The following is a 22,035-nucleotide window of genomic DNA, read 5'->3' as shown; positions in this document are numbered from 1 at the left end:
TTAGTTTTTACTTATAGTATGAAAAATAAAAAATAATTATATAGATATATATTTCATAAGCATAATTAGATTATTAAATCAAATAATAAACATTGTTACATAACCTAATATCTATTAATTTTTAAAATTATTAAATTAAATTAATTAAACACAAAATAATATAAATTCATAAATTATAAATATACTTTAATTTATTAAATTATTATAAAAATAAATATTTAGTTTGATAAGAAAAATAAAATTCTTAAAGTTAAAGTATTGAAAATTATATCAATATATATTATTTTTATTACAATAGTAAATTGTATCTAATATTTTATGCGAGAGACCAGTTTCAAATGATGTCTAAGAAGCAACCAATTGTCATATTTCTACTTCTGAACCGGATTATGTAGTGGCTACATCATGCGTTTGTAATGGTATTTGGTTACGAAACTTGATAAAAGAGTTGAGCCTACCAAAATAGGAGTCAACTAAGATCTTAAAAAGTCGGCAATAGTATTTACGAAGAATCCAATTTTCTATGATCAGAACAAGCACATCAGTACTCATTATCATTACATAAGAGAATGTGTTACTAAGACAGACGATCAAGTAGATGATATCTTCATCAAGTCATTGAAGGGAAAACAGTGAAGACTTTGTTTCGAATAACCAAACTAAGTTTAAAAGGAAGGATTGAAAAGAAAATTTGATTTAGATCACTTTATTAGGACCAATAATCCAAATTTTAGAAGAAAGATAGAGAAATATCTAAACAAAGTGGATAAAAATAAAAATAAATTGTAAAAGATATCATGGATAAAGATTAAAGAGTAATTTATAATTAGCTAATTCATAACTCATTACTAGTATGAATAGGATGCTTGTATCATTTGTAATCATCCAATCAAATAAGAAATATTATCTAGTGATAATAACATATATATGTTCCTCTATACTAATAAACTAGCTTAAGATCCGCACAATTGCGCGGGATGAATGTTATATATAAAAATAACTTTTATCCTTTATTATTTATTTGTATTAATTTAGGTATTATGTATATAATTAAATTAGACTAAACACATAAATCAAAATAATACATCTTGTTTATTTACGATATTTTTTTGTAAATAAATAAAAACAATCATTTTATTTATTTTATATGGTATATAACTAAATTTCAATGACAAAGATATAGATATATTATATATTTTAATATAAATATTTATTATTGAGAATTTATACTCATGTGATAAACACAAAATTTCTAATGTGCGATTTTTTGAATGCAAATTTCAAAATTTAAATATTAAGGTTTCAATACTTTTTCAATACAAATTTAGAAATTATCATATTTAAGTATTTTCTATGTTATATAGTTTAATTTTAAACTATATTAATATATAATATGAATATCTAGTAAATGAGACTATATTCATACGATTTATGATCATTTATTGTATCTTGTTATTACCAAAAAAAGTTAAACCGTTGATCACAAAATTTTAGTGTGAGTCATTTAACGTTTTTGGTAATTTATAGTCGTTTTCAAAATTCAAAATATAACATATAAGAATTTGTTTTTATTATATGGTTAATGTGGTTGTTTAATATCTTTTAATAATATAAAATTAAACAAAAAGAGCTAAGATACAAAAATTATTATTAAATATTTATTATTCATAATCATTAATTGTCATATATACGTTAATCATATTAGACAAATCCGTAGATGTTATTTAAGAAAAGTGCAAGAATATTCTTTTGTACACTATTTATCAAATTAATAGTTAGTTTAATAAAAAATATAATATAATTTAAGATGGACCAACTTATTTTTTAAAAATTTTGAATTTTATTCTCGTGGTAACACATGGTTACAAAATAATGGTGTAATGTTTGTCAATTAATATATAAGGAATTTTTTTATAAAGGAAAATATATTTTATTTTTCCCAACACTCTCCCTCCCTCTCTCTCTCTGTTCAAACACGTTGTTACAAAACACTTGCTACAAAGTTTTCCAACAGTTTCCTCACCAGAAACTGTGTCGATGAAGTTCAAGTACACGTAGAGGTAGAAGAAAAGGAAGAGATTATTTATCTGGGTCTAGGATTTTGATTTATTCGACTTTGGCTGCTATGGCTTCTGTGTTGCTACTGTTTCTAGTGTTTGTGTTTGATCTCACAGCTTTTGGTCTTGCCGTTGCTGCCGAACAGAGAAGAACCACCGTTGGTCCTCTCTGTCTCTCTCTCGTAAATATGATTTGATTATTGTTGCTTCTAAGTATTTTGTTCAAATGTTACCTGTGGTTCTTGTATTGTGTTCTTCCTGATATTTGTTTGTGTTGCCTTTTGGTGATAGTGGCAAGTTGTTAATGAATCAGGAGATTCAAGCTACTGTGTGTGTGTGAGAAAGATATAGCAACTGGTCTCGGAATAGGTTCTTTGTTGACCTTATAGTGGCAAGTAGTCAGCTCTTCATAATGGTGGCGAGCCGATATCGCTTAGCACTAAGTGGGTCTAGATCCTATCCTATTGTTCTTTTCATCACCACCTGGTAAAAATAATTAATTATCTCTTGTATAATAATCCATAAATGATGAAGATATCATTCATTACATTATTCTTGCGAGTAAAATGGAAATAGTTGAAGCCTGCATGCTCTAAGCTTCTACTTGACATAGATGTGTGCAATGGAGATTTAGACTACCGTCCTCGAGTTCAGAACTACTAACTTAACTCTCTAAGATCAAATTAAGAACTAAACGTTCCCTTGTATATATGGTTGATTGTTTTTAGTGGTGATTTTCACTTCTGCTCTAGTTGGTCAACTGCAAACGATATCTTGTTCTGACTTGTGCAGGGTCTTCTTCTTCATAGCAGAGGTGTGTTTACTTGCCGGATCTGTGCGAAACGCTTACCACACCAAGTACCATGTCTACTTTGGGAACACTGCTCCTTCTTCTCGATCTTTAAGGAAAAGCGTGTTTGGGGACTGGAGCTGCGTTCATAAACAGGGATTGCCTCCGAGCTTTACTACGTGTGCTTGACAAGGGCCAAAGACTATTATGAGGTTCCTAGAGATCGGAGTATTCGAATGAGTAGCTTGTAAGCAGTGTTTTGAAACCCGACCCAGACCCGCGGTTAAACCGGTAAACCCGGTGACCCAGAAAAAATCCGGTTTGGGTTTTATGAAAAACCCAATATTTAAAAACCCGCAAAAACCCATAAAAACCCGCAAAAACCCACTAAACCCCGGAACCCGATACCGGTTGAACCGCCGGTTGAACCAATAAATAACTTTTACTTCTTTTTTAGTTTTTAGATTATGTTTTATATTCTAAGTTTTCAATTAAAAAGTTAGGTGCTGACAAAAAAAAAGGGTTAGGTTTTCCCTTTTCAGTTTTATATTTATAATTTTTAGATTTTGATGAAGATTTTTCACTATGCCACCTAAAAAAATGAAGTGAACGATGATAGAGAAAACCAAAATTAGTTGATATGATTTGGTGTTAGTTTATTTCTGTTATTGACAATTTATTACAATGATCTTTTACTTTTAGTTATTTTGAATTTGAAGTTAATTTATTATTGAAATTATATATTTAAATATTTGTGAGTTTTATATCTTGATTTTTTTAGATGTCATAACTCTTACTTTGTTACAGAAAATTTTAAATAGTCTAAACTATTTTTTTTCATATTTTGCATGTCAAATGAAAATAAAAATATAAAAACTAAAGTTAAGTATTTGTTAAATACTTTTTAAACATAGTATATACATATCGAAACTATTATTTTATGTTTTAAAAAACATTAAGAAAATATAAAACTTTTGTTTTTATATATTTATTTTCATAGCTAATATATTATTATATAATAAAATTAATTCATGTATTAACCCGCGGTTCACCCGCGGTCGACCCAGTGACCCAGCGACCCGGTAAGTCGTCCGGTTCAGTGTCCGGGTCGGGTTTAAAAACATTGCTTGTAAGTATTGACTAAGTTGATAAAATACACACACTGTCACACAGAATAGACTTTTGTGTTCGTCTTTCTCTCTCTCTCCCCTGTAGAAACTTACTTTATATGGTCTCTTAATAACTAAATTGTACAAAAGATACAAGATTCAGACATGAGTTGGTGAATGATGCTTCCTTCTTCAATCCTAAGCTTCTTACTCTCTCTGTTCCAAAGATGAACAGCAAAGCTATGTTTACGCAAATGCATAAGCCTCTTCCTTGACCAATTCACCTCACTCTCATTCGCTGACGCTCTGTAAAATCTTCTGAGCCATCTAAATTCAAGACTGGCATCAAACTTGATTTCTAATCTCATGCAGTCATACACTAATCAGGAGAGTTCACATAAGAAACAAATACAAAAGTATTTTAGGGAAAAAAAAAACAAATTGCTCTAAGCATTTTGAGTACAAACAAAAAGAAAGAAAATCAAGCAGCAGTTTTAACAAGAAGATGATGAAACACTGAAAAGACCTTGAGAGACATAATCCAATAATCAGAGAAGACCTCTCCTTCTCTTGTAATCACTAACAGTTAACGTAAGTCCATGTCTCTTACCATCGTTCTCAACAACCCTGCATCCCACTGTTGCTTCTGTCACCTGTTTCCTCGCCATGAATGCTTTCTGTACTCCCTGAGGTCCTCCATACTTCTGCAATGCCGTTAAGGATAAAGGCAACTCAAAGTTATGCATCAGATTGTGTTCCGCTCCTTGACCTATTGGAGCTCTTGTGTCTATCAGCTTCCCTGCCTCTGCAGCCGCTTCTAAAGCTGCTTCTGTCGCTTCAACACCGCCTGCATCTGCTTCATTGGCCTCAACCGCTGCTGCTGCTGCAGCTGCGGCTTCGTTCTCTCCTCCGTCTTTCCCACTGTTTTTACCATTGTAGTAGTTTGATGAGCGTGTCCACCTCCTTGAAAACGGATCATACCCAGCTTCACCAGCCTTGAGACTAGCAGTGATTGATTTCACCTCTGATGCGTTCTTGAAATTCTCGGCTCTGTTCTTCTTGTTCATCTCGAAGAGTTTGAGTGCTTTTTTATCTACACCTTTCTTATTCCGTGAGGCATCGAGCTGCTTGATCTTAGCTTTGATCCTCTCTACACCAGCTCTATCGTTTTTGCTCTCCGCAATCTCCAAATCTTTTCTAAGCCGATCTTTCTCTGCTGCAATATTCATCGGCCTCACCGAGGCTGATTTTTTCTCCTGCAACATCTGCTTAACAGTCTCCGCCGAGTAGACAAAGCTGTTGATTCTTTTGATCGCTTCCTTCTTCTCTGATACATCTTCCTTTGAAGGCAGGCGACCATTTGTTCTCTCAACCTCTCTGATCCATTGCCTGTACTCTTCCTCCACAGGATGCCCATCTGAGATCATCGCCATTTGCCAACGAGCAGCAGAGGTTTCATTACCCCAGAACACGTTAAGGTACTTGTGTGTAGTCTTGTTCTCTAGCTTGTACGCCTTGTCCGGATCAGCTGCATCAACATTCTTCACCATGCAGAGTCTGTAAATGGGACCACTCTTCGACCTTCCAATCCCAACTCTCACAAAGCAACCAACGATGAGCTCCTCAAAGAAAGGCTCCATAAACCATTTAGCAAGCTTAGACCGCCTAATAGTAATCTCCTTAATATCCTCATACGTAGGCACATCTGACCTGTCGTCATCACTGTCGACCATTCCTCCATTGGAGCCTTCATCGTCACTCTGAGACCTATCACTATCACTTGAGCTAGCTAAATGTTTCCTCTTCATCGAGGAGAAATCTCTGCTACCTGAACCACCTTTGGATGCATCCCTGAGCTTCCTGAGAGCAGCAGGGTCCTGCTGCTGCTTCATACGCTTAGCCCTCAGCTCGTTCAAAGCATCATCCTTTGCAGCGGCTCTGTCAGCAGATCTAGCAGAAGAGCGAACACCGCGAGAGGCAGGAGGAGGGTGAGTGTTCTTTAGGGAAACAGGGGTGGTGGTTGTCTTGTCGTTTTCCCTCTTGGACCTAAGCTTCTCAGTGAAGCTCTTGTCACCTTTCTTGTCAGCGCGTTCGGCGAGAATCATCTCCCTCTGAAACTCAGTCATCCCAGCAAGCTTCTGCCTGTCCTCCTCGTTCTTGTAAAGGTCGTCACCGAAATCAGAGTCCTCGTCGTCGCTGCTGACACCTTCAGGATCAGATGTGGCATCTCTCTCTGCCTCTAGTCTCTTCTTTAAAGGAACTTGAGAAGCAGAAGGCTTTCTACTTGATGGATAGCCACAATCTGCATCAGAGTTTGAATCGCTGCCACCATCGGAGTAAGAACCTTCACGTCTCCTCGAAGGAGGACGGGACCTAGAAGGAGGAGCTGCGTTTGTTCTCCCAGCAGCTTCCAAAAGCAAGTCATCTAAATCAACCATTGCTTCGGCTTTTAAACTATATCACCTGAAATTACAAAGATGAATTAATGAATATAAAGGGTTTGTACTTATTCTAAGCGTAACGCAAGAAGACAATTGAAATCGAATGTTGAGAGCTATACGAGAGATCTTGAATCACGGAAGGAGAGGCGGAGACGGATCGATCTCTCTCTCTCGTAAGGGTATATTCGAATAAGGAAAAATAAGAGAAATTAAAAAAAAAAAAAAGAGAGGTAGAATTGGAAGGAAACTAACTTGAGAATGAACGGACGGAAACTTGATGCAGCGACGACCTACGGGCGGCGGAAGTGGAAGGAAGGTAAGGGTCACAAAGGGGTGATATAATTGAATGTGTCGACACCCCCAAAAAAAAAAAAGATACCAGATGTTTTAGTATTTTGACAAAATACCCTTGAATGTTTTTAACAATGTGACCGGTTTTGTATTCTTTATAAGACTCAACACAAGGGTATTGTCGGTATAGAAATCACCTTTTTCTAGTCTTCTTAATGTTTAGAATTAAATATTAACCTTTGAGCACTCGACAGTAATGACCGCATATCGCAGTGGATTAGCGCGTCTGACTTCGGATCAGAAGGTCGTGGGTTCGACTGCCTCTGCGTTTTTCTTTTCTCTCCTCTTTTTTAATTTTTTTTATTCGCCAAACATTATTAGGGTTTAGAGATTCAATAGATGTGCTCAATTTCATCTCGGAGTGTTGTTATATCTCTCTCTAGAGGAGGAGAGAAGAAGAGAAAGAAATCGAGAAAATGGCATCGTCTTCGACATCTCTGAAAAGGAGAGAGCAGCAGCCAATGTCGCGAGAAGGAGATCAGCTTATCGTCACTCCTTTAGGCGCCGGTAACGAAGTCGGTCGTTCCTGCGTTTACATGTCCTTCCGCGGCAAAACCATTCTGGTCCACTTTCCACCTTCACTCTTTGCTTTTGCTTTTGCTTTTGCTTATGTCTTTATCCTTTTTTGCAGTTCGATTGTGGGATCAATCCTGCCTACTCGGGAATGGCTGCCTTGCCTTACTTCGATGAGATTGATCCTTCCACCATTGATGTCCTCTTGATTACTCAGTATGTTCACTTTCCTCCCTCAGATTTGATGTTTGATTGCCTTTTTTTAATGCTTGTTGGTTGATGTGATGTGATGCATGCTTTCTGTTGCAGCTTTCATTTGGATCATGCAGCATCCCTTCCTTATTTTCTAGAGAAGGTTTTGTTTCTCTTACTCCATGGATTAAACTTTAGCTGGAACTAATACACATTGGTATTTGTTTGATCAGACTACATTCAAAGGAAGAGTTTTCATGACGCATGCTACCAAGGCTATCTACAAGTTGCTGCTTACAGATTATGTTAAAGTCAGCAAGGTTTCTGTGGAAGACATGTTGTTCGATGAACATGACATCAACAAATCCATGGATAAAATTGAGGTCTCTACTGCACCTTATTCTTGCTTTGTCTTTAGCTGCATTGGAAATTTTCCTATGTTTAAGTTTACTTCTTAGAATCCTACAAAGGATCACACACTTGTCATCTGAACATGTAGTGTGCGCATCTTTTAGTCTTCTTGCATGTTTAAATCATTGATAACATATATATATGGTTCTTGTTCTCGCTTTGATCAGTCCATTGGGTTATGCTTGAATTTAAAACGTTTTCCATCGGTTTCAGAGAAATGATCAGCTAATATTTATGTCTAATTCCTGTCCAGGTTATTGATTTCCATCAAACGGTTGAAGTGAACGGCATTAAGTTCTGGTGCTACACGGCAGGCCATGTTTTGGGTGCAGCCATGTTCATGGTGGACATTGCTGGTGTCCGGATCCTCTACACAGGCGACTATTCCCGTGAGGAAGACCGACATCTAAGAGCAGCTGAGCTTCCTCAATTCTCCCCTGACATATGCATCATTGAATCCACTTCCGGCGTCCAGCTTCATCAGTCTCGTCACATCAGGGAGAAACGCTTCACCGATGTTATCCATTCGACAGTTGCCCAGGGCGGTCGTGTCCTGATCCCAGCTTTTGCCCTCGGCCGTGCGCAGGAACTCCTCTTGATTCTAGATGAGTACTGGGCCAACCACCCTGATCTACACAACATCCCTATCTACTATGCGTCACCGCTCGCCAAAAAGTGTATGGCTGTTTACCAGACCTACATTTTATCCATGAACGACAGGATCCGCAACCAGTTTGCGAATTCTAATCCCTTTGTGTTCAAGCACATATCTGCGCTGAACAGCATCGATGATTTCAGAGATGTTGGTCCGTCTGTGGTTATGGCTAGTCCTGGTGGTCTTCAAAGCGGTTTCTCGAGGCAGCTCTTTGACATCTGGTGTTCGGATAAGAGAAACGCTTGTATCATACCTGGTTATATGGTGGAAGGTACACTGGCGAAAACGATAATCAATGAGCCCAAGGAGGTGACTCTTATGAACGGTCTTACTGCTCCTCTCAACATGCAGGTGCACTACATCTCCTTCTCTGCTCACGCAGACTATGCGCAGACGAGCACTTTCTTGAAAGAGCTCATGCCACCAAACATCATCCTTGTCCACGGTGAAGCTAACGAGATGATGAGGCTCAAACAGAAACTCTTTACTGAGTTTCCTGATGGAAACACGAGGATCATGAATCCGAAGAACTGTGAGTCGGTTGAAATGTACTTCAACTCTGAGAAAATGGCGAAAACCATTGGGAGATTGGCTGAGAAGACACCTGATGTTGGAGATTCAGTGAGTGGAATTCTGGTGAAGAAAGGTTTCACTTATCAGATAATGGCACCTGATGATCTCCATGTTTTCTCACAGCTATCGACAGCAACTGTTACTCAGCGGATAACTATCCCTTTCTCTGGAGCTTTCGGTGTGATAACACATCGCCTCGGGAAGATTTTCGAGTCCGTTGAATCTTCAACGGACGAGGAAACTGGTCTTCCAGCGCTGAAAGTACACGAAAGAGTAACTGTGAAGCAAGAGTCAGAGAAGCACATCTCGCTTCAGTGGTCATCTGATCCAATAAGTGACATGGTTTCAGACTCCATTGTGGCTCTGGTTCTCAACATCAGCCGGGAAGTCCCCAAGATCGTTGCGGAGGAAGAAGTTGCTGTGAAATCCGAAGAAGAGAATGGGAAAAAAGTGGAAAAAGTGATATATGCTCTTCTTGTGTCGCTCTTTGGGGATGTGAAACTTGGAGAGAATGGGAAGCTGGTGATTAGTGTCGATGGCAATGTCGCTCATCTTGATAAAGAGAGTGGAGATGTAGAGGGTGAGCATGAAGGTCTAAAAGAAAGAGTGAGAGTAGCTTTTCATCGGATTCAAAGCGCTGTGAAACCAATCCCTCTCTCAGCTGAATGAAGTAGCTGTTGAGGTATTTAACAATCATAGAGTTTTATCATCAGTTGCCTGTTCCGCTAGTTCTGATAGTCAAGTCTATGTATGTTATTAAGAATGTGTTTTGTGAAACTTTGATGCTTTGTAAGTTTACTGTGATGATGATTATTAGTCCAATGGATGTTATTGCGACGGTGCTCTTACTCATCAACATTTAGTTTCAATTTTATATGATTTTGATTTTCACTTTAGTTTTTCTTTGTTATAAAAGGTTATTTGGATTCTCATATTTAGCTATACAATAATATCTAATTTCCATACCGCAAAAGAAAAGATTCTGGATGACAAATATATAGTAGAACTGATGGGTTTCTGTGATTTGATCCACTGTAAATCATGGACGGGCTATAATTAATTTACAAAGAATTTAATTTTAAGAGTTATAATTTCAGAATGTACGTTTATGTAAATTACTTTTATTAAATTTTTGAGGCTCTAAACTATGGTCTATAACCTTAAAATTTTATAAGTTCATTTGACTATGTCCAAAATGGTCATGATTTAAAAGTACATGATTATGTTGTTTTGAAAGTATATAAAATAGAACACAATCTTCTAAATTTTAATTCAATAACCTAAATTCTGTTTTGGACTTTTTTTTATCTAAAAATATTATTACTAAGATTTTTGTATGACCCTCTTATAGTCGAAACTCATCAACACACTTCAACATTTGAAAAAGAAATATATTTCCAGTACTTAAGATATGTATGCAAATTTAACTTTTTTTGTTTGTATACTTTATAAAAATATTTTTATCAAAATAATGTGATTACAAAAAACAAAGAAATATCTATACAGTAAAAACTTTATAAATTAAAAATGTTGGGACTATAATATTTTATTAATTTATAAAGTTATTAATTTATAAAAACTTCTTTTTTAGTTTTTTTTCTATTTTTATTTATAGAATTCAAAATAGTTGATTTTATTGTATATACATTAATTAATTTTAGAAATTAGACTTCCATATTGATTTACTATATTTTGTTGTGCATATTTTTATGTTTCATAGAATTCAAATGTGATTTTAGATATAGTTTCACTAAATATCATTAAAATATATTGAAATTTTAAGAAAGTTAGAGATAATTCATTGTGAATAAAAAACCAACAATATAATGTTTAATTTGTACTTACATAAAACATATATATAGATAAATTATTAATTTATAATTTTAATAGGACCATATATTTACATAGGACTTTCTAAAAAAAATATTATCTTATTCTTATGGAAAATATTACATAAAGTTGTTGTTTGAACAAAATCAACAGAAAATTACTTTATGTAATATTTTCTATAAGAATCCAGATCTTAAAATCATTCATCAATGAATAATTGGTAACAAGCTCAAATACATCTTTTCAACATAACAAACTAAGCAATCATTAAAAAATTAATTGTCAATCAATTTTTTTTAATTATCCTTACAATTTTTATTGCTTAAAATATTTTTCATTAGTTATAACTGCGACATGCAGTATCAAACTATTCAAAAGCCTATAAACTAAATAAACTAATAGTCAGTCTGATTTTGTCAATCAGTCTTACAATTTTCATTTCTAAGGGGGGTGTATTGAATTGAGGATTTTTAAGTGTTTTGGTATTTCTTTAAAATCTCCTGTTATTCAACTAATGATTTCTATTTTTTTCTTCAAATCCTGTGTTATTGAATATGATATTTATCTAAAGTAGCTTAAAATCACTTGTAATCCACTGTTATTCAATTAACAATTTACTAAAAGTAAATCAAATCTACTGTTATTCAATGATAAACAATTTTAAAAGAAAAACTTTATGAAATGGATTTGAAACTATTTTTTTTGTTATTTTCAGTCAAAACTATCGTTACACAAATCCCACCATTGTACCTGTTATTTGGAAATACCCAAAATCAAATAAAAAATTGACCACACCTATGAGAACAGAGAGAGAACAAGAAAGCGAGAGATCAGAGACGAAGCTTTCCAGAAAAGTACTGAACTTTTGATTCCCTCTTGTTCATGAATCAATACCCAAGTCGACAATTTTGGAAGCCAAAGATTCGATTTTGGAGTCTCTCAAACCTGAAGGGAGCCCTTTGATTGTTAGATTTGATTTCGTCTCGAGCTTTTCGTTGGATCCGAGAAAAAGGTTTTGTGCTCTGAAGAATCTGAGGTTGAGCTAAGGCACACGTCGATTGATTTGTTCCTTTGGTGTTCTATCAAAAGGTCTGTTGTCAAAATCTTCTCTGTTTTGGTTCTGTTTTTAAAATCCCATGTTATACACAAGACAGAGAAGATTTTGACAACAAACCTTTTGATCCTGAAGAGTGATCTTAGTCTAGTAAAGTTTATTTGTTCTTTTCATGTTCTACTCTATGGTCAACTAATGTTTGTGAGCTTGAAAACTATGTTAGGTTTTTGATCGTGACTCTCTTTGCTTCTCTATTTTTTCTACAGCTTTGGTTCACCCAAATAATCTTTGCTTCAACTCTCCAAACTCAAAAGGTTGAGGAAGTATTCTTCTACGAGACTACTTGCCAAGTATGAAAGCTAAGGTAGTAGATTAGAGCTTTGGTTCTGTCCTTCCAAGTATGCAAGCTAAGGTACTGCTTGACAAGTATGCAAGCCAAGGTACGCAATGCTGATTTTCTAATTTTTGTTTTGGATAAATATGTATCTTGTTGATATCTTTATGGGCTGCTTCTTAGAAAATTGAATAATATGATGGGCTTTTTTCGTTTAGTTGTTTAATTAGGGTTTAGGTAGGTATGCACATATATATAAAATCAGTAACATGGAGAAGAGCTTACAAAACTGATAGGATACGAGCATCAATCATCTCTTTTATTTGTCAAAGTGAGTATTCATTTTCATCACTTTGGCGTACTGGAATGTGTAGTTTGAGATTGGTTTCATTATTTTGTTTAGTTTTCATGAATTTGGATGATGTTTGTCTTTGAATATTGTTCCTTTTATGGGTTTGAGTCTTTTGACGATCAATATAAAACCTGTTAATTCACTATTTTAGATATGGTTTTACAAAGACTATAGATTTATTATCTTGGTTCTTATAATCTTGTGGTGTTATATGACTAGTTACCTTCCAAACAATGGGAGATCCAAAAGACGTAAAAGGTAAAGGTCAATACCACTCATGGTCTGGACCTGAGCACAAGTTGTTATTGAGGTTACTAGTGGATGCAATCAATCAAGGTTTTCGTGATGCCAGCGGCAAATTCAACAAACTGACGGTCGAATCCAGAATACTAACAACTCTACAGCAAGAAGTTGGATCTAAAAAAACCTACGGTCAGTATAAAAATAGGATGAAAATCTTGAAGGGTAGGTACCAAGTGTTTGCAGATTTTCTTCGTTGTAGTTCTGGTTTTGGGTGGGACTCTGAAACGAAAAAATTCACAGCAGATGATGAAGTATGGAAGGTCTATCTGCAGGTAAAAAATTATAATATGAAATTCATGCTTATGTTGGTGCTGTTTACATATGATTCTTATTATAGTGATTTTTTTTAATAGGCTCATCCAAATAATAAATATCTGCGTGATGATTCGTTTGAAGATTTTGAAGAGCTAAGGACTATATTTGAACAGAATACTGCAACTGGGCAGAATGCTGTGGGACTAGGTGATTCTGTTGATGCAGGATCCTATCAATTTGAAGAGAACGAGAAGACAAATGATAATAATTTTGTCCACGTGATAGATGAGGGAGGAGGAATAGAACACCAGCAAACATATGAACCTTCATCAAGAAAAAGCATTGGAGAAAAGCTTTCACATAGAAAGAAAGCTAGGACGGATTCATATAACTCGGAAAGGGTTTGTGAGGAAGTTACAGAAATCAGTAGCCAAATTTTTGACATGATTCAGAAAAGATGGGTGAAGGAAGCTGAAGAAAAAGAAGCTGAAGACAAAGCTAACAATGTTTGGGATGCTATCAAGGAAATTCCTGACTTGGATGATGATTTGCGTTATGAGGCGATGACCCTTGTTCACACCTTAGGCATGAAATCTGGTTTCGTGAATATGTCCATAACAGATCGTTGTGGATGGATTAAAAGAAATCTCCGTAAACCAAGTGGCTGAAGTAACATGATCGGAGTTCTAAAGATAGTTCGTCATCTTGGAGTTTTTATTTCTTTAAAGTTGAGTTTTTATTATTACTTTAGCTATGGTTTTGTTTCTTCTTTGCAGAATTGTTATGATTTTTGTTCTTTATATGTTATGGTTTTTGTTTTTTTTACTACAATGGTCTAGTTTTATTTATTTATATACGACACTATCTTCTTGTTTTCTCCTACAATGGTATAATTATATTTTACATAGGAAAGTAGTATATTCTGTTCAAAGTAAACATTGATTTTGGCGGCTAAATTTGGCGGCTAATTCGTTAGGATACGATTCCTTAATGATTTGTGTAACCTTATTTATTTGTCCTCTTCTTCTCTAGCTAAAGTTCATCACCGCCGCTTTATATTACGTGAGTATCTAGCATTATTTCACACTTTGTTCACCAATTAGACAGTTTCTTATGACTTGTTATTTATGTTTTTGTGCAGAGATTTCAATGGCTCATATTGTTAATGCAAATGAAGAGATACAAGTTAGGAAAAAGAGAAAAAAGATGTCAAATTTCAAGATAGACGTTGATATTCTCTTACTGGTTTTTTCTATCATTGTGAAGGTACGTAATGTCACTTCACGTATTCCACAAATACAACGTGAAATTAGAAGATCAACTACAACACTCGGACATGAATACATACAAAATGCTTTGGTTGAAGATCCTAAACATTTTCGACATCTATATCGTATGTATCCGGATGTGTTTTTGAAGCTATGCTCTATTATAAGAGTAAAGATGGGATTAAAAGATACAAGATATGTTTCAGTTGAAGAAATGCTAGCCACCTTTTTGTTCATTGTTGGTCAAAACTCAAGGTATATTCAGGCTCAAGATAGATTCAAGAGGTCAAGATTCTCAATAAGTACGAGTTTTCATACAATTCTGAAAGTGTTAAACGCACTTGCTCCAAGTTACATGGCCAAGCCTGAAACAACAGTGCCTCCAAAGATAAGAGATAGCACACGATTCTATCCTTATTTTAAGGTACATGTAGTTCTTCTCTTATGCATTTTTTAAATACCGCAAAAAAATTTACATGTTTCTATATTTTATTAGGATTGTGTAGGAGCTATTGATGGAACACATATTCTTGCGATGATAAGTGGAAAGGATTCATCTAGCTACCGCAATCGAAAAGGACAACTATCACAAAATGTTTTAGCTGCATGCAATTTTGATTTAGAATTTATATATGTTCTTAGTGGATGGGAAGGTTCAGCTCATGATGCTAAAGTATTACAAGATGCTTTAACAAGAAATTTTAACAGATTACAAGTTCCAGAAGGTATGTCTGGTTCTTATGATTAAAATATTGATGTGTTATTTTTGTATTTTCTTAAAATTATTTGTATATGTTATATGATTTCAGGAAAATTCTATTTAGTCGACTGTGGATACGCCAATCATCGTAATTTTCTGGCTCCATTTCGAAGTACTCGCTATCATCTTCAAGATTTTAAGGGACAAGGCAAAGATCCTGTGAATCAAAATGAGTTGTTCAATCATCGTCATTCATCCTTGCGAAATGTGATTGAGAGAATTTTTGGCATCTTTAAGTCAAGATTCCTCATCTTCAAATCTGCTCCACCATTTCCGTATAAAACACAAGCAAAGTTAGTTCTTGCATGTGTTGTTCTACATAATTATCTTCGTAAAGAATGTCGTTCAGACGTGTTTCCTGAAGAAGTTGTTGTCGCTGATGATAATGAAAGTGATGTTCAAGAAATAGGTGAAGATGAGAACATGGATGATGATGTTCAAAATGGCACTCAAGAACAACAAAGAGTGAATGCTAATAATTGGAGAGCAAATATAGCAGCAACCATGTGGACAGATGCTATGCATATGGGATCTTGATGCAGCAACAGTTTACGTTGTTTTTAGATGTTATCTCTGCTACTATGTTTTTAAATTTATCTTTCATGTTGTGGTTTATGAATTTGGTTTTTTGATAAACAATTTTGATCTATTATATTGGCTTTTAGTAAGTTCTGTAGCTTTCTTGAATATTGTCAAGAGACTGCTGTTCAAACTTGTTGCAGAGATTGAATTGGAAGAAGTACAAGACAAATTGATTATGTAATATGCCATTGGATCTTCTTGTTTTTGGGATCTCGATGAGTCAACCTCAGGAAGTTGGATATGGAAGAGTATCTGCAAACTTTGATCTATAGCTCTCTCTCTCTCGTTCCCACAAACGAAGGAAGAAGACAAAATATTGAAATTTCACGTTTTTACTCTGTTAGTAAAAATAGTGATTACTTCATGTTTTAAAATAATTGGACTTTGAAAAGTACTCTGAAATTTAAGTTCAAATGATCTCAAGTACTCTGAAATTTTTAAAAAATCCTATTCAAATCTATTTTCCTTTTTTTAAATCCCACCCATCGTTTCGGGATTTAACCCAAATCTCTTCAAACTCCAATATTTTTTCAAATCCACCCAAACTTTTAAAATCCACATTTCAATACATCCCCCTAAAAGAACATCTCTCAATAGTTGCAATGAAAAAATACAATATCAAACTAAATTGATAATCTATTAATCAAAAGATGGGATATATCTATATGAATCCATCGCCATATGAACAATATCTTTCATCACTTCAAACATTATGCATACTCTTCATTGTTGTTCAAGTGATATATGCTCTATAAGATTAACTTCGTATAGAACTTGATTAATTTCATCAATTTTCTAAAATAGACAAAAAGGAAATCAATCGAAGATAAGAAGTCAACACATTTAAGCAATTTGGTTTTTAGTTAAACAAACAATAAACTTATTAATCTGCAAATCCAAAACGACATATAAGCATTTGAACTTATAGTGATGCATATTTCGTATTTATGTATTTTTTTCTTGGTTTCGTTTGGTCAATAAATCATTTTCAGTTTCAACCTTTTCAATATCATATTTTCCCATAAAATAAATTTTATCCGTGAAAAAATGTCACATGTCATTTTGAAATTTTTAAAGTTATAGTTTCACTGATTTCACCAATAACATAACATTCATAATATATTGATTAGTTTGTTACAAATACTTAGATAAACTATATGTATGTCCCAAAATGTGAATCATCATTTACAGATAAACACAAAGCAAAGTTGTGGAAGTTTATAAAGACCACTTGCTTAATGTTTTTGAATATTTTATGCTCTCATTATGAACATGCTTAAACACATTGATAATAGGAGAAAATAGCTCAAATAAATATACACAATACTGTAATGCGAACCCTAACAAATATATTGTGGTAAACCTAAAGAATATATTGTGGTATTTGAATAACAACATTTTTGGGCAGATTTCATCATTAAAAATACATTTTTCAATCATATTCATATGATTTTTACGAGTCATATATACTTTTTTACATGTATAACTAACCACATTCAAGACTGAGAAATCGTAAAACAAAACTTCCAATCTCGAACACTTTTGTTTTGCAACTACCACAATAACTGATTGAAGTTGATGAGCAGAACAATAAAATCATGATGTTTTCCTTAAAATTAATGACATTAGTCTATGTAATATTTTTATATTATTAACTCTGTCGAATATTTGGTCTCGTAACTTTTAACCAAGTTTCGAAGCTTAGCAAATAAAGAATTAATAACAATTTCATATATGATGAAGATATCTTGTAATACTAATGAAATTTTATTTGATTTTCTATTTTATCAAGAAACAAAAACTACTACTATCATTTATTTATTTTTCTCAGAAACATCAACAACATGAACCACAAACAAACCAAAAATACCATGATCAATTATTTAATATAGATTTGACGATCTTTTCTACAAAACAATACATAATACATTGTTTCTTAACTAGAGTGAGTATACTGGGACATACATTTTAATCTATCATAACAGTCATTGGCAATGAGTATAATTTTGTAAGGGTTCTTGGTCTCTCAATTCCACGTCTATGTTTCTTCCGATTTTTGTTTCTTATAATTTCACGTTTCTGTTCATGGTCTTCCTCATACACAAGCTGAAATTGACTTGTAGTTATTTGTTTAAATTTTCAGAGATCCATCACAAATCACCAACGTTGCAAGCTAAGTTCGTTTACTTTAAATTTGGCATGAACCATGGCTAGTCTGACTCTAAAGAAATGATAGATGAGATGTTACTACTTTCATACGATCTGAGTCTTGCTTCAGAATACAACTTTGATCTTGGTTTATCAGACCAATATGGTGCACAACCACCAAGTGGTAGGTGTTAGGCTACCCGTGAAAATAGGTTATTGGTGGGTCACTATTTCCAAGTTAATCCTATGTCAAGTATGATAATCCAGGATTTAAGTAGAATTTGAGAGTTATACAATTTTCCTGCTTTGGTTATACTTAGGGTTCCTGGAAATTATGAGAGAGATGACAGTCCATGCCCAAACAAGATTATAGTCTACGAGACTTATTTTTCCTCATGTTTATGGGAAGCTATACCTTCTCTGATTGTTGAAGTTGTTAGCTTCTTCAACATTTCCCCTAGACAATTTAATCTTTCAGCTTGAAGGATGTTAACTTCTATCCAAGTTTTTGGTGAATTACATTCTCACGAGTTGGATGAAATAACTTTTTTATGCCCATTATTTTAGATCTCATAATGTCTTAACAAAAAATTTAAGATATGCATGGAGTTGATTTTTTTTATATACATTATAAATGTTTTTTATTTAAATAATATGTTTATAAAAGAAACAAAGAATTATTTATTTGCGTGGATATTCATTTAGTTCAGAAAAATATTATTAGTTACGAACTTCATTATATAAAGTTCATATAATGAAATCTCAAATCATATGTTTATTAATAACTATGACTAATGTAATTTTTTTCTTTAAAAAATATATATATCAATACAATACTAAAAGTTGAATAAGATCAACAAAGAGGGTGTCCACGTCAGATCAAAAAATCAACCAATCAGAAAGTAGTATACCGCCACGTCATGCTGCAGTCAAACATAATCATATCGGTCCTATTTATTTGGGCTTATAATAATCTTCCGATACAGTTCATCTATCCTCCAAAAAAGAAAGCAATCGTTCTCCAACTTTTGCACTTCTCCATTATCGTTCCAAATCTCTAAAATTTCGCCGTTTCTGACTCACTCATTATACCTGTGTCATCCTTCCCCCTCCGTTTGTTTCTCTTCCTATATAAATCCTTTCGTCGTAATCTTTCGTCCAACAAAAAATCTACAACCTCCATAGAAGAACATCAAGCTATGGCCATGAAAGCTGTTAAATCCTTCAGAAAGTTTTCCGTTTGGGCTCCTCCGTCTATAGATCCTTCTGATCGGGTGTGTCCTATCCTTTTTATATTTTTAGGTTTCAGTTCTATGGAGATATATTTTTTTTTTTTTGGTAATCTCTATGGAGATATTTATTTGATAATAATCATCAATCATTGTAGAATTGTGAGATTTGAATATGCATTGACTGGAATCATAGATGTTTTTTTCACAGAGAAACTCTCAGGAAAGTTTAAGAGTTATTGGATTGAACCATTTTGATTCAAAACAAAATTCAACTAAACCTCAATACTTTTATAAATGTTTCTCCGATAAATAAAAGAGGAGGTGGAAGACAAGATTAAGAAGCTTGAGGTTGAGATATATGCAAATACAAAAACAAGACCTGGTACTTCTCTAGAAGCTGTCGAAGCCCGTGTGATGAGGGTTCTGAAGCAGAACAAAATGTAAGAATCGTTATACATTCCTTTCTTTATTAAATAGTCTCATGAAACAACTAATTTTGCTATAAACCACTGCATCATCATCCAATTTACAGATACGTTTTGTTTATTAGCTTTGGTGGTTGATAAATGGAGATTTGAAAGCGGTTTCTAAATTAGTTGAGCTACCTATTCTATGTGTTCTTTAGTTAAGTTGTAGACTTTTTCATCTCTGAATTTTCAACATCCTTGAGCTGGTTAGGTTTAGCTTCTTTTCCTTTAAAGTTTAGGATTTCTTCCATCTTTTAATCTTCATCTTTTTGTAGGTCTTTCAATTCGGTGGCCTGGAATTCTAACGGGAAAAGCTTGCTTCTGGCTCTGTTGATCAAATGGGTCATATTTGGAAAGTCAAACCTCACGCTTAGGTAGTTTTTTTGCCTTTTTGCTGGATATGTTTCAGTCTTCTGTCATTCTACAAGAAAATTTTTATAGGTTTTATTTGTTTTGAATCTAATGAGACTTCCTTTCCTACAGATTTCCCTTCTGATGTTTCGTATTACTGTACTTTCCAAGGACAGAGATGCAATAGGCACATAGATTGAGGTGAAAGAAGTTGGTGTGGCAAAGTGATGCAGAATGGTGAAATAAACTACCATTATGAAACTGAGAATCACACTTTACAAAGTAGAAATAAAATCTTCTACTCACAGGCTTCGATTCTCATCATGTTACAGTGGGAACTTTTATTCCAGCGGAGTCTATGAGTTATGATCAGTGTTTACATGCTGGAAATGAAAGAAAGTATTGACTCCAGAGGTATGTCTATGAAGTTTCCTTCCGCTTTCACGGTTGGCATCTACAGATAAAAAAGAGAAGAAGCAGAAGGCCAAAAGTTCCTAGAATTCCAGATTATCAGCTACATCCTCAAATGTTCACAGTCTAGCTGATTCCTACAATGAGAAATGTTGGAGCTTAATTCTTCCCATGACAGATTCAGTTTCTATGTGCTGAGCAATGAATCAGGTGACATACATATCTTAAAACTCTTAATTGTCCTATTTCCTGGCAATTGTTTCACTGATGCACTGAGCGATGAATCAGGTGGAGTTGAATATTGAGTTTATGCAAATGAAGATAGAGATGAAGCTGCTTTCTTTCCAAACGATCAACAGTCGATAGAAACGTTTCTTCAGCAAAACAAGACTGCTCTGTATACAAAATTCTATCAAAGCATCATAGGCAAAGCTCTTGGAAAAAAAAGAGCTGAGACAGGTGTGAGAATAATTATAATAAAGTTTGTGGTTTTTCAACTCAGTTTGTAAGGTTGGAGAGACCGTAGCGGTTAGAATTCTCAAATTTTGTAAATTATTTTTGTTCCATGAATTATTCTCGAAATCATACAAAACATATGAATTATATGTTCTTCAAATTAAAAAAATTATGGTAGAAAATAAACACAATAGCTAAATAAATTCATGGAACTTGAGACCTCTGCCAGGCAAGCCCTCGAGGTAATTTTGATTTCACCTTTCTAAAAATAATTTGTAGATGTAATAAAAGTTCAAGTGGATTATAGTTTGGGGACGGTGTTAACTATCTTATATCTCGGTGCTGTTATCTTATATCTCTATCACTATGCTTTTCTTCAGGTCATTTAGTACCATGTTTGAGTAAGTAGACTTGATTTTCCGGAAATGATGGCCGAGCACATAAGCTATCTAACAAAAATAAAAGAAACCACAGAGACTATGAAAAAATGTATTAATATATATAATTATTTTTATAAGTAAAATCTGATTACTTAGATTATAAAAAAAAAATGAATTTAACATCAAATCAACTGTAACAAAATAGACCTCTACAACTAAAGTACTTCATGAAATAAAATGTCTCTCCATCACATGACAAAATAAAACAAAGGTTAAAAAGAAACAAAAATTAAACAGAAAACAAAAATGATTATAAAATGATAAATTTAAAGATGAAATAAAAAAAAATGGGAACTTAATGATTGTAAAACCAACAAAAGTTATATATCATAAATTTAATTATTATTTTACATAAAGTTATATATTATTGTTTTACATAGAAACTAAACAAGCAAAATAAAAGAATATCTAGGTCAAAACTAACTTTTAATATTTTTAATTTATCTTACTACTATCATATATTTAGTTTCAATAACAAAACACAACAAAATTATTTCAAAAAGTTTAAAAAACTTTTTTAAAATTATAAGAAAAATTTCTTACGATATCCCTTTTTAGTTTTTTTTTTGTAAACTCTTCTTTTAGTTTATTTTACAAAAATAGCCCTCAATGAAGAAAATGACCAAAATAAATTTTATTAAAAAGGAAAAATACATTTTTATCCTAGGATTAACTAATCTAGACTTAGGGTTTAGAGTTA

At 33.7% G+C, this 22,035-nt stretch overlaps 4 protein-coding genes and 1 long non-coding RNA gene across 8 annotated transcripts; 4 read left to right on the top strand and 1 right to left on the bottom strand.

Moving 5' to 3' along the window:
• Nucleotides 1-4,270: 4,270 nt before the first annotated feature.
• Nucleotides 4,271-6,811, bottom strand: LOC106406293 (protein RTF1 homolog). Of its 3 annotated transcripts, none has more exons than XM_013846919.3 (2): nt 6,650-6,811; nt 4,271-6,419 (listed from the first exon to the last, which is right to left on the bottom strand). In XM_013846919.3, exon 2 carries the CDS (start codon nt 6,392-6,394, stop codon nt 4,505-4,507), a length of 1,890 nt encoding a protein of 629 aa, XP_013702373.2. In that variant the 5' UTR covers nt 6,395-6,419; nt 6,650-6,811; the 3' UTR covers nt 4,271-4,504. The 3 variants fall into 3 exon arrangements, with proteins under 3 accessions (XP_013702373.2, XP_013702374.2, XP_022575591.2); XM_013846920.3 differs by having other exon boundaries at nt 6,517-6,785; XM_022719870.2 differs by having other exon boundaries at nt 4,271-6,425; nt 6,650-6,785.
• A 229-nt stretch (nt 6,812-7,040) lies between these two features.
• On the top strand, nt 7,041-9,988 carry LOC106406377 (cleavage and polyadenylation specificity factor subunit 3-I). Its single transcript, XM_013847021.3, has 5 exons — nt 7,041-7,311; nt 7,380-7,477; nt 7,571-7,616; nt 7,687-7,836; nt 8,118-9,988. Exons 1-5 carry the CDS (start codon nt 7,165-7,167, stop codon nt 9,759-9,761), a joined length of 2,085 nt encoding a protein of 694 aa, XP_013702475.1. The 5' UTR covers nt 7,041-7,164; the 3' UTR covers nt 9,762-9,988.
• A 791-nt stretch (nt 9,989-10,779) lies between these two features.
• On the top strand, nt 10,780-14,045 carry LOC106404965 (uncharacterized protein At2g29880-like). 2 transcript variants are annotated; one of them, XM_048736180.1, is made up of 4 exons: nt 10,780-12,011; nt 12,243-12,416; nt 12,882-13,237; nt 13,319-14,045. In XM_048736180.1, exons 2-4 carry the CDS (start codon nt 12,377-12,379, stop codon nt 13,886-13,888), a joined length of 966 nt encoding a protein of 321 aa, XP_048592137.1. In that variant the 5' UTR covers nt 10,780-12,011; nt 12,243-12,376; the 3' UTR covers nt 13,889-14,045. The 2 variants fall into 2 exon arrangements, with proteins under 2 accessions (XP_048592137.1, XP_022547346.2); XM_022691625.2 differs by having other exon boundaries at nt 10,780-12,416.
• A 618-nt stretch (nt 14,046-14,663) lies between these two features.
• LOC106403498 (putative nuclease HARBI1) lies at nt 14,664-15,785 on the top strand. The gene is made up of 3 exons (XM_013844322.1): nt 14,664-14,912; nt 14,985-15,213; nt 15,298-15,785. The coding sequence occupies exons 1-3, from the start codon at nt 14,664-14,666 to the stop codon at nt 15,783-15,785; spliced, it is 966 nt and encodes a 321-aa protein (XP_013699776.1).
• Nucleotides 15,786-17,574: 1,789 nt separating this feature from the next.
• On the top strand, nt 17,575-21,479 carry LOC125576348. The gene is made up of 2 exons (XR_007314728.1): nt 17,575-19,650; nt 19,953-21,479. It is a non-coding gene; the product is annotated as an uncharacterized LOC125576348 (long non-coding RNA).
• Nucleotides 21,480-22,035: the final 556 nt, after the last annotated feature.

Source organism: Brassica napus, chromosome A1, assembly GCF_020379485.1.
Source record: "Brassica napus cultivar Da-Ae chromosome A1, Da-Ae, whole genome shotgun sequence".
Taxonomy (NCBI): Eukaryota; Viridiplantae; Streptophyta; class Magnoliopsida; order Brassicales; family Brassicaceae; genus Brassica; species Brassica napus.
The sequence above is the reverse complement of the archived record's forward strand: the minus strand, read 5'-3'. Positions and strand labels throughout refer to the sequence as shown.

What these genes read in the sequence shown, in the direction of transcription:
- LOC106404965 (XM_048736180.1), top strand. Translation starts at nt 12,377, where the DNA reads ATGCAAGCTAAGGTACTGCTTGACAAGTATGCAAGCCAAG. An exon ending in TGACAAGTATGCAAGCCAAG is followed by an intron (nt 12,417 to 12,881) that starts GTACGCAATGCT and finishes TTATATGACTAG; the next exon opens with TTACCTTCCAAACAATGGGA. An exon ending in TATGGAAGGTCTATCTGCAG is followed by an intron (nt 13,238 to 13,318) that starts GTAAAAAATTAT and finishes TTTTTTTAATAG; the next exon opens with GCTCATCCAAATAATAAATA.
- LOC106403498 (XM_013844322.1), top strand. Translation starts at nt 14,664, where the DNA reads ATGGGATTAAAAGATACAAGATATGTTTCAGTTGAAGAAATGCTAGCC. An exon ending in GATTCTATCCTTATTTTAAG is followed by an intron (nt 14,913 to 14,984) that starts GTACATGTAGTT and finishes ATATTTTATTAG; the next exon opens with GATTGTGTAGGAGCTATTGA. An exon ending in CAGATTACAAGTTCCAGAAG is followed by an intron (nt 15,214 to 15,297) that starts GTATGTCTGGTT and finishes ATATGATTTCAG; the next exon opens with GAAAATTCTATTTAGTCGAC.
- LOC106406293 (XM_013846919.3), bottom strand. Translation starts at nt 6,394, where the DNA reads ATGGTTGATTTAGATGACTTGCTTTTGGAAGCTGCTGGGAGAACAAAC.
- LOC106406377 (XM_013847021.3), top strand. Translation starts at nt 7,165, where the DNA reads ATGGCATCGTCTTCGACATCTCTGAAAAGGAGAGAGCAGCAGCCAATG. An exon ending in TCCGCGGCAAAACCATTCTG is followed by an intron (nt 7,312 to 7,379) that starts GTCCACTTTCCA and finishes CCTTTTTTGCAG; the next exon opens with TTCGATTGTGGGATCAATCC. An exon ending in TTCCTTATTTTCTAGAGAAG is followed by an intron (nt 7,617 to 7,686) that starts GTTTTGTTTCTC and finishes TTGTTTGATCAG; the next exon opens with ACTACATTCAAAGGAAGAGT.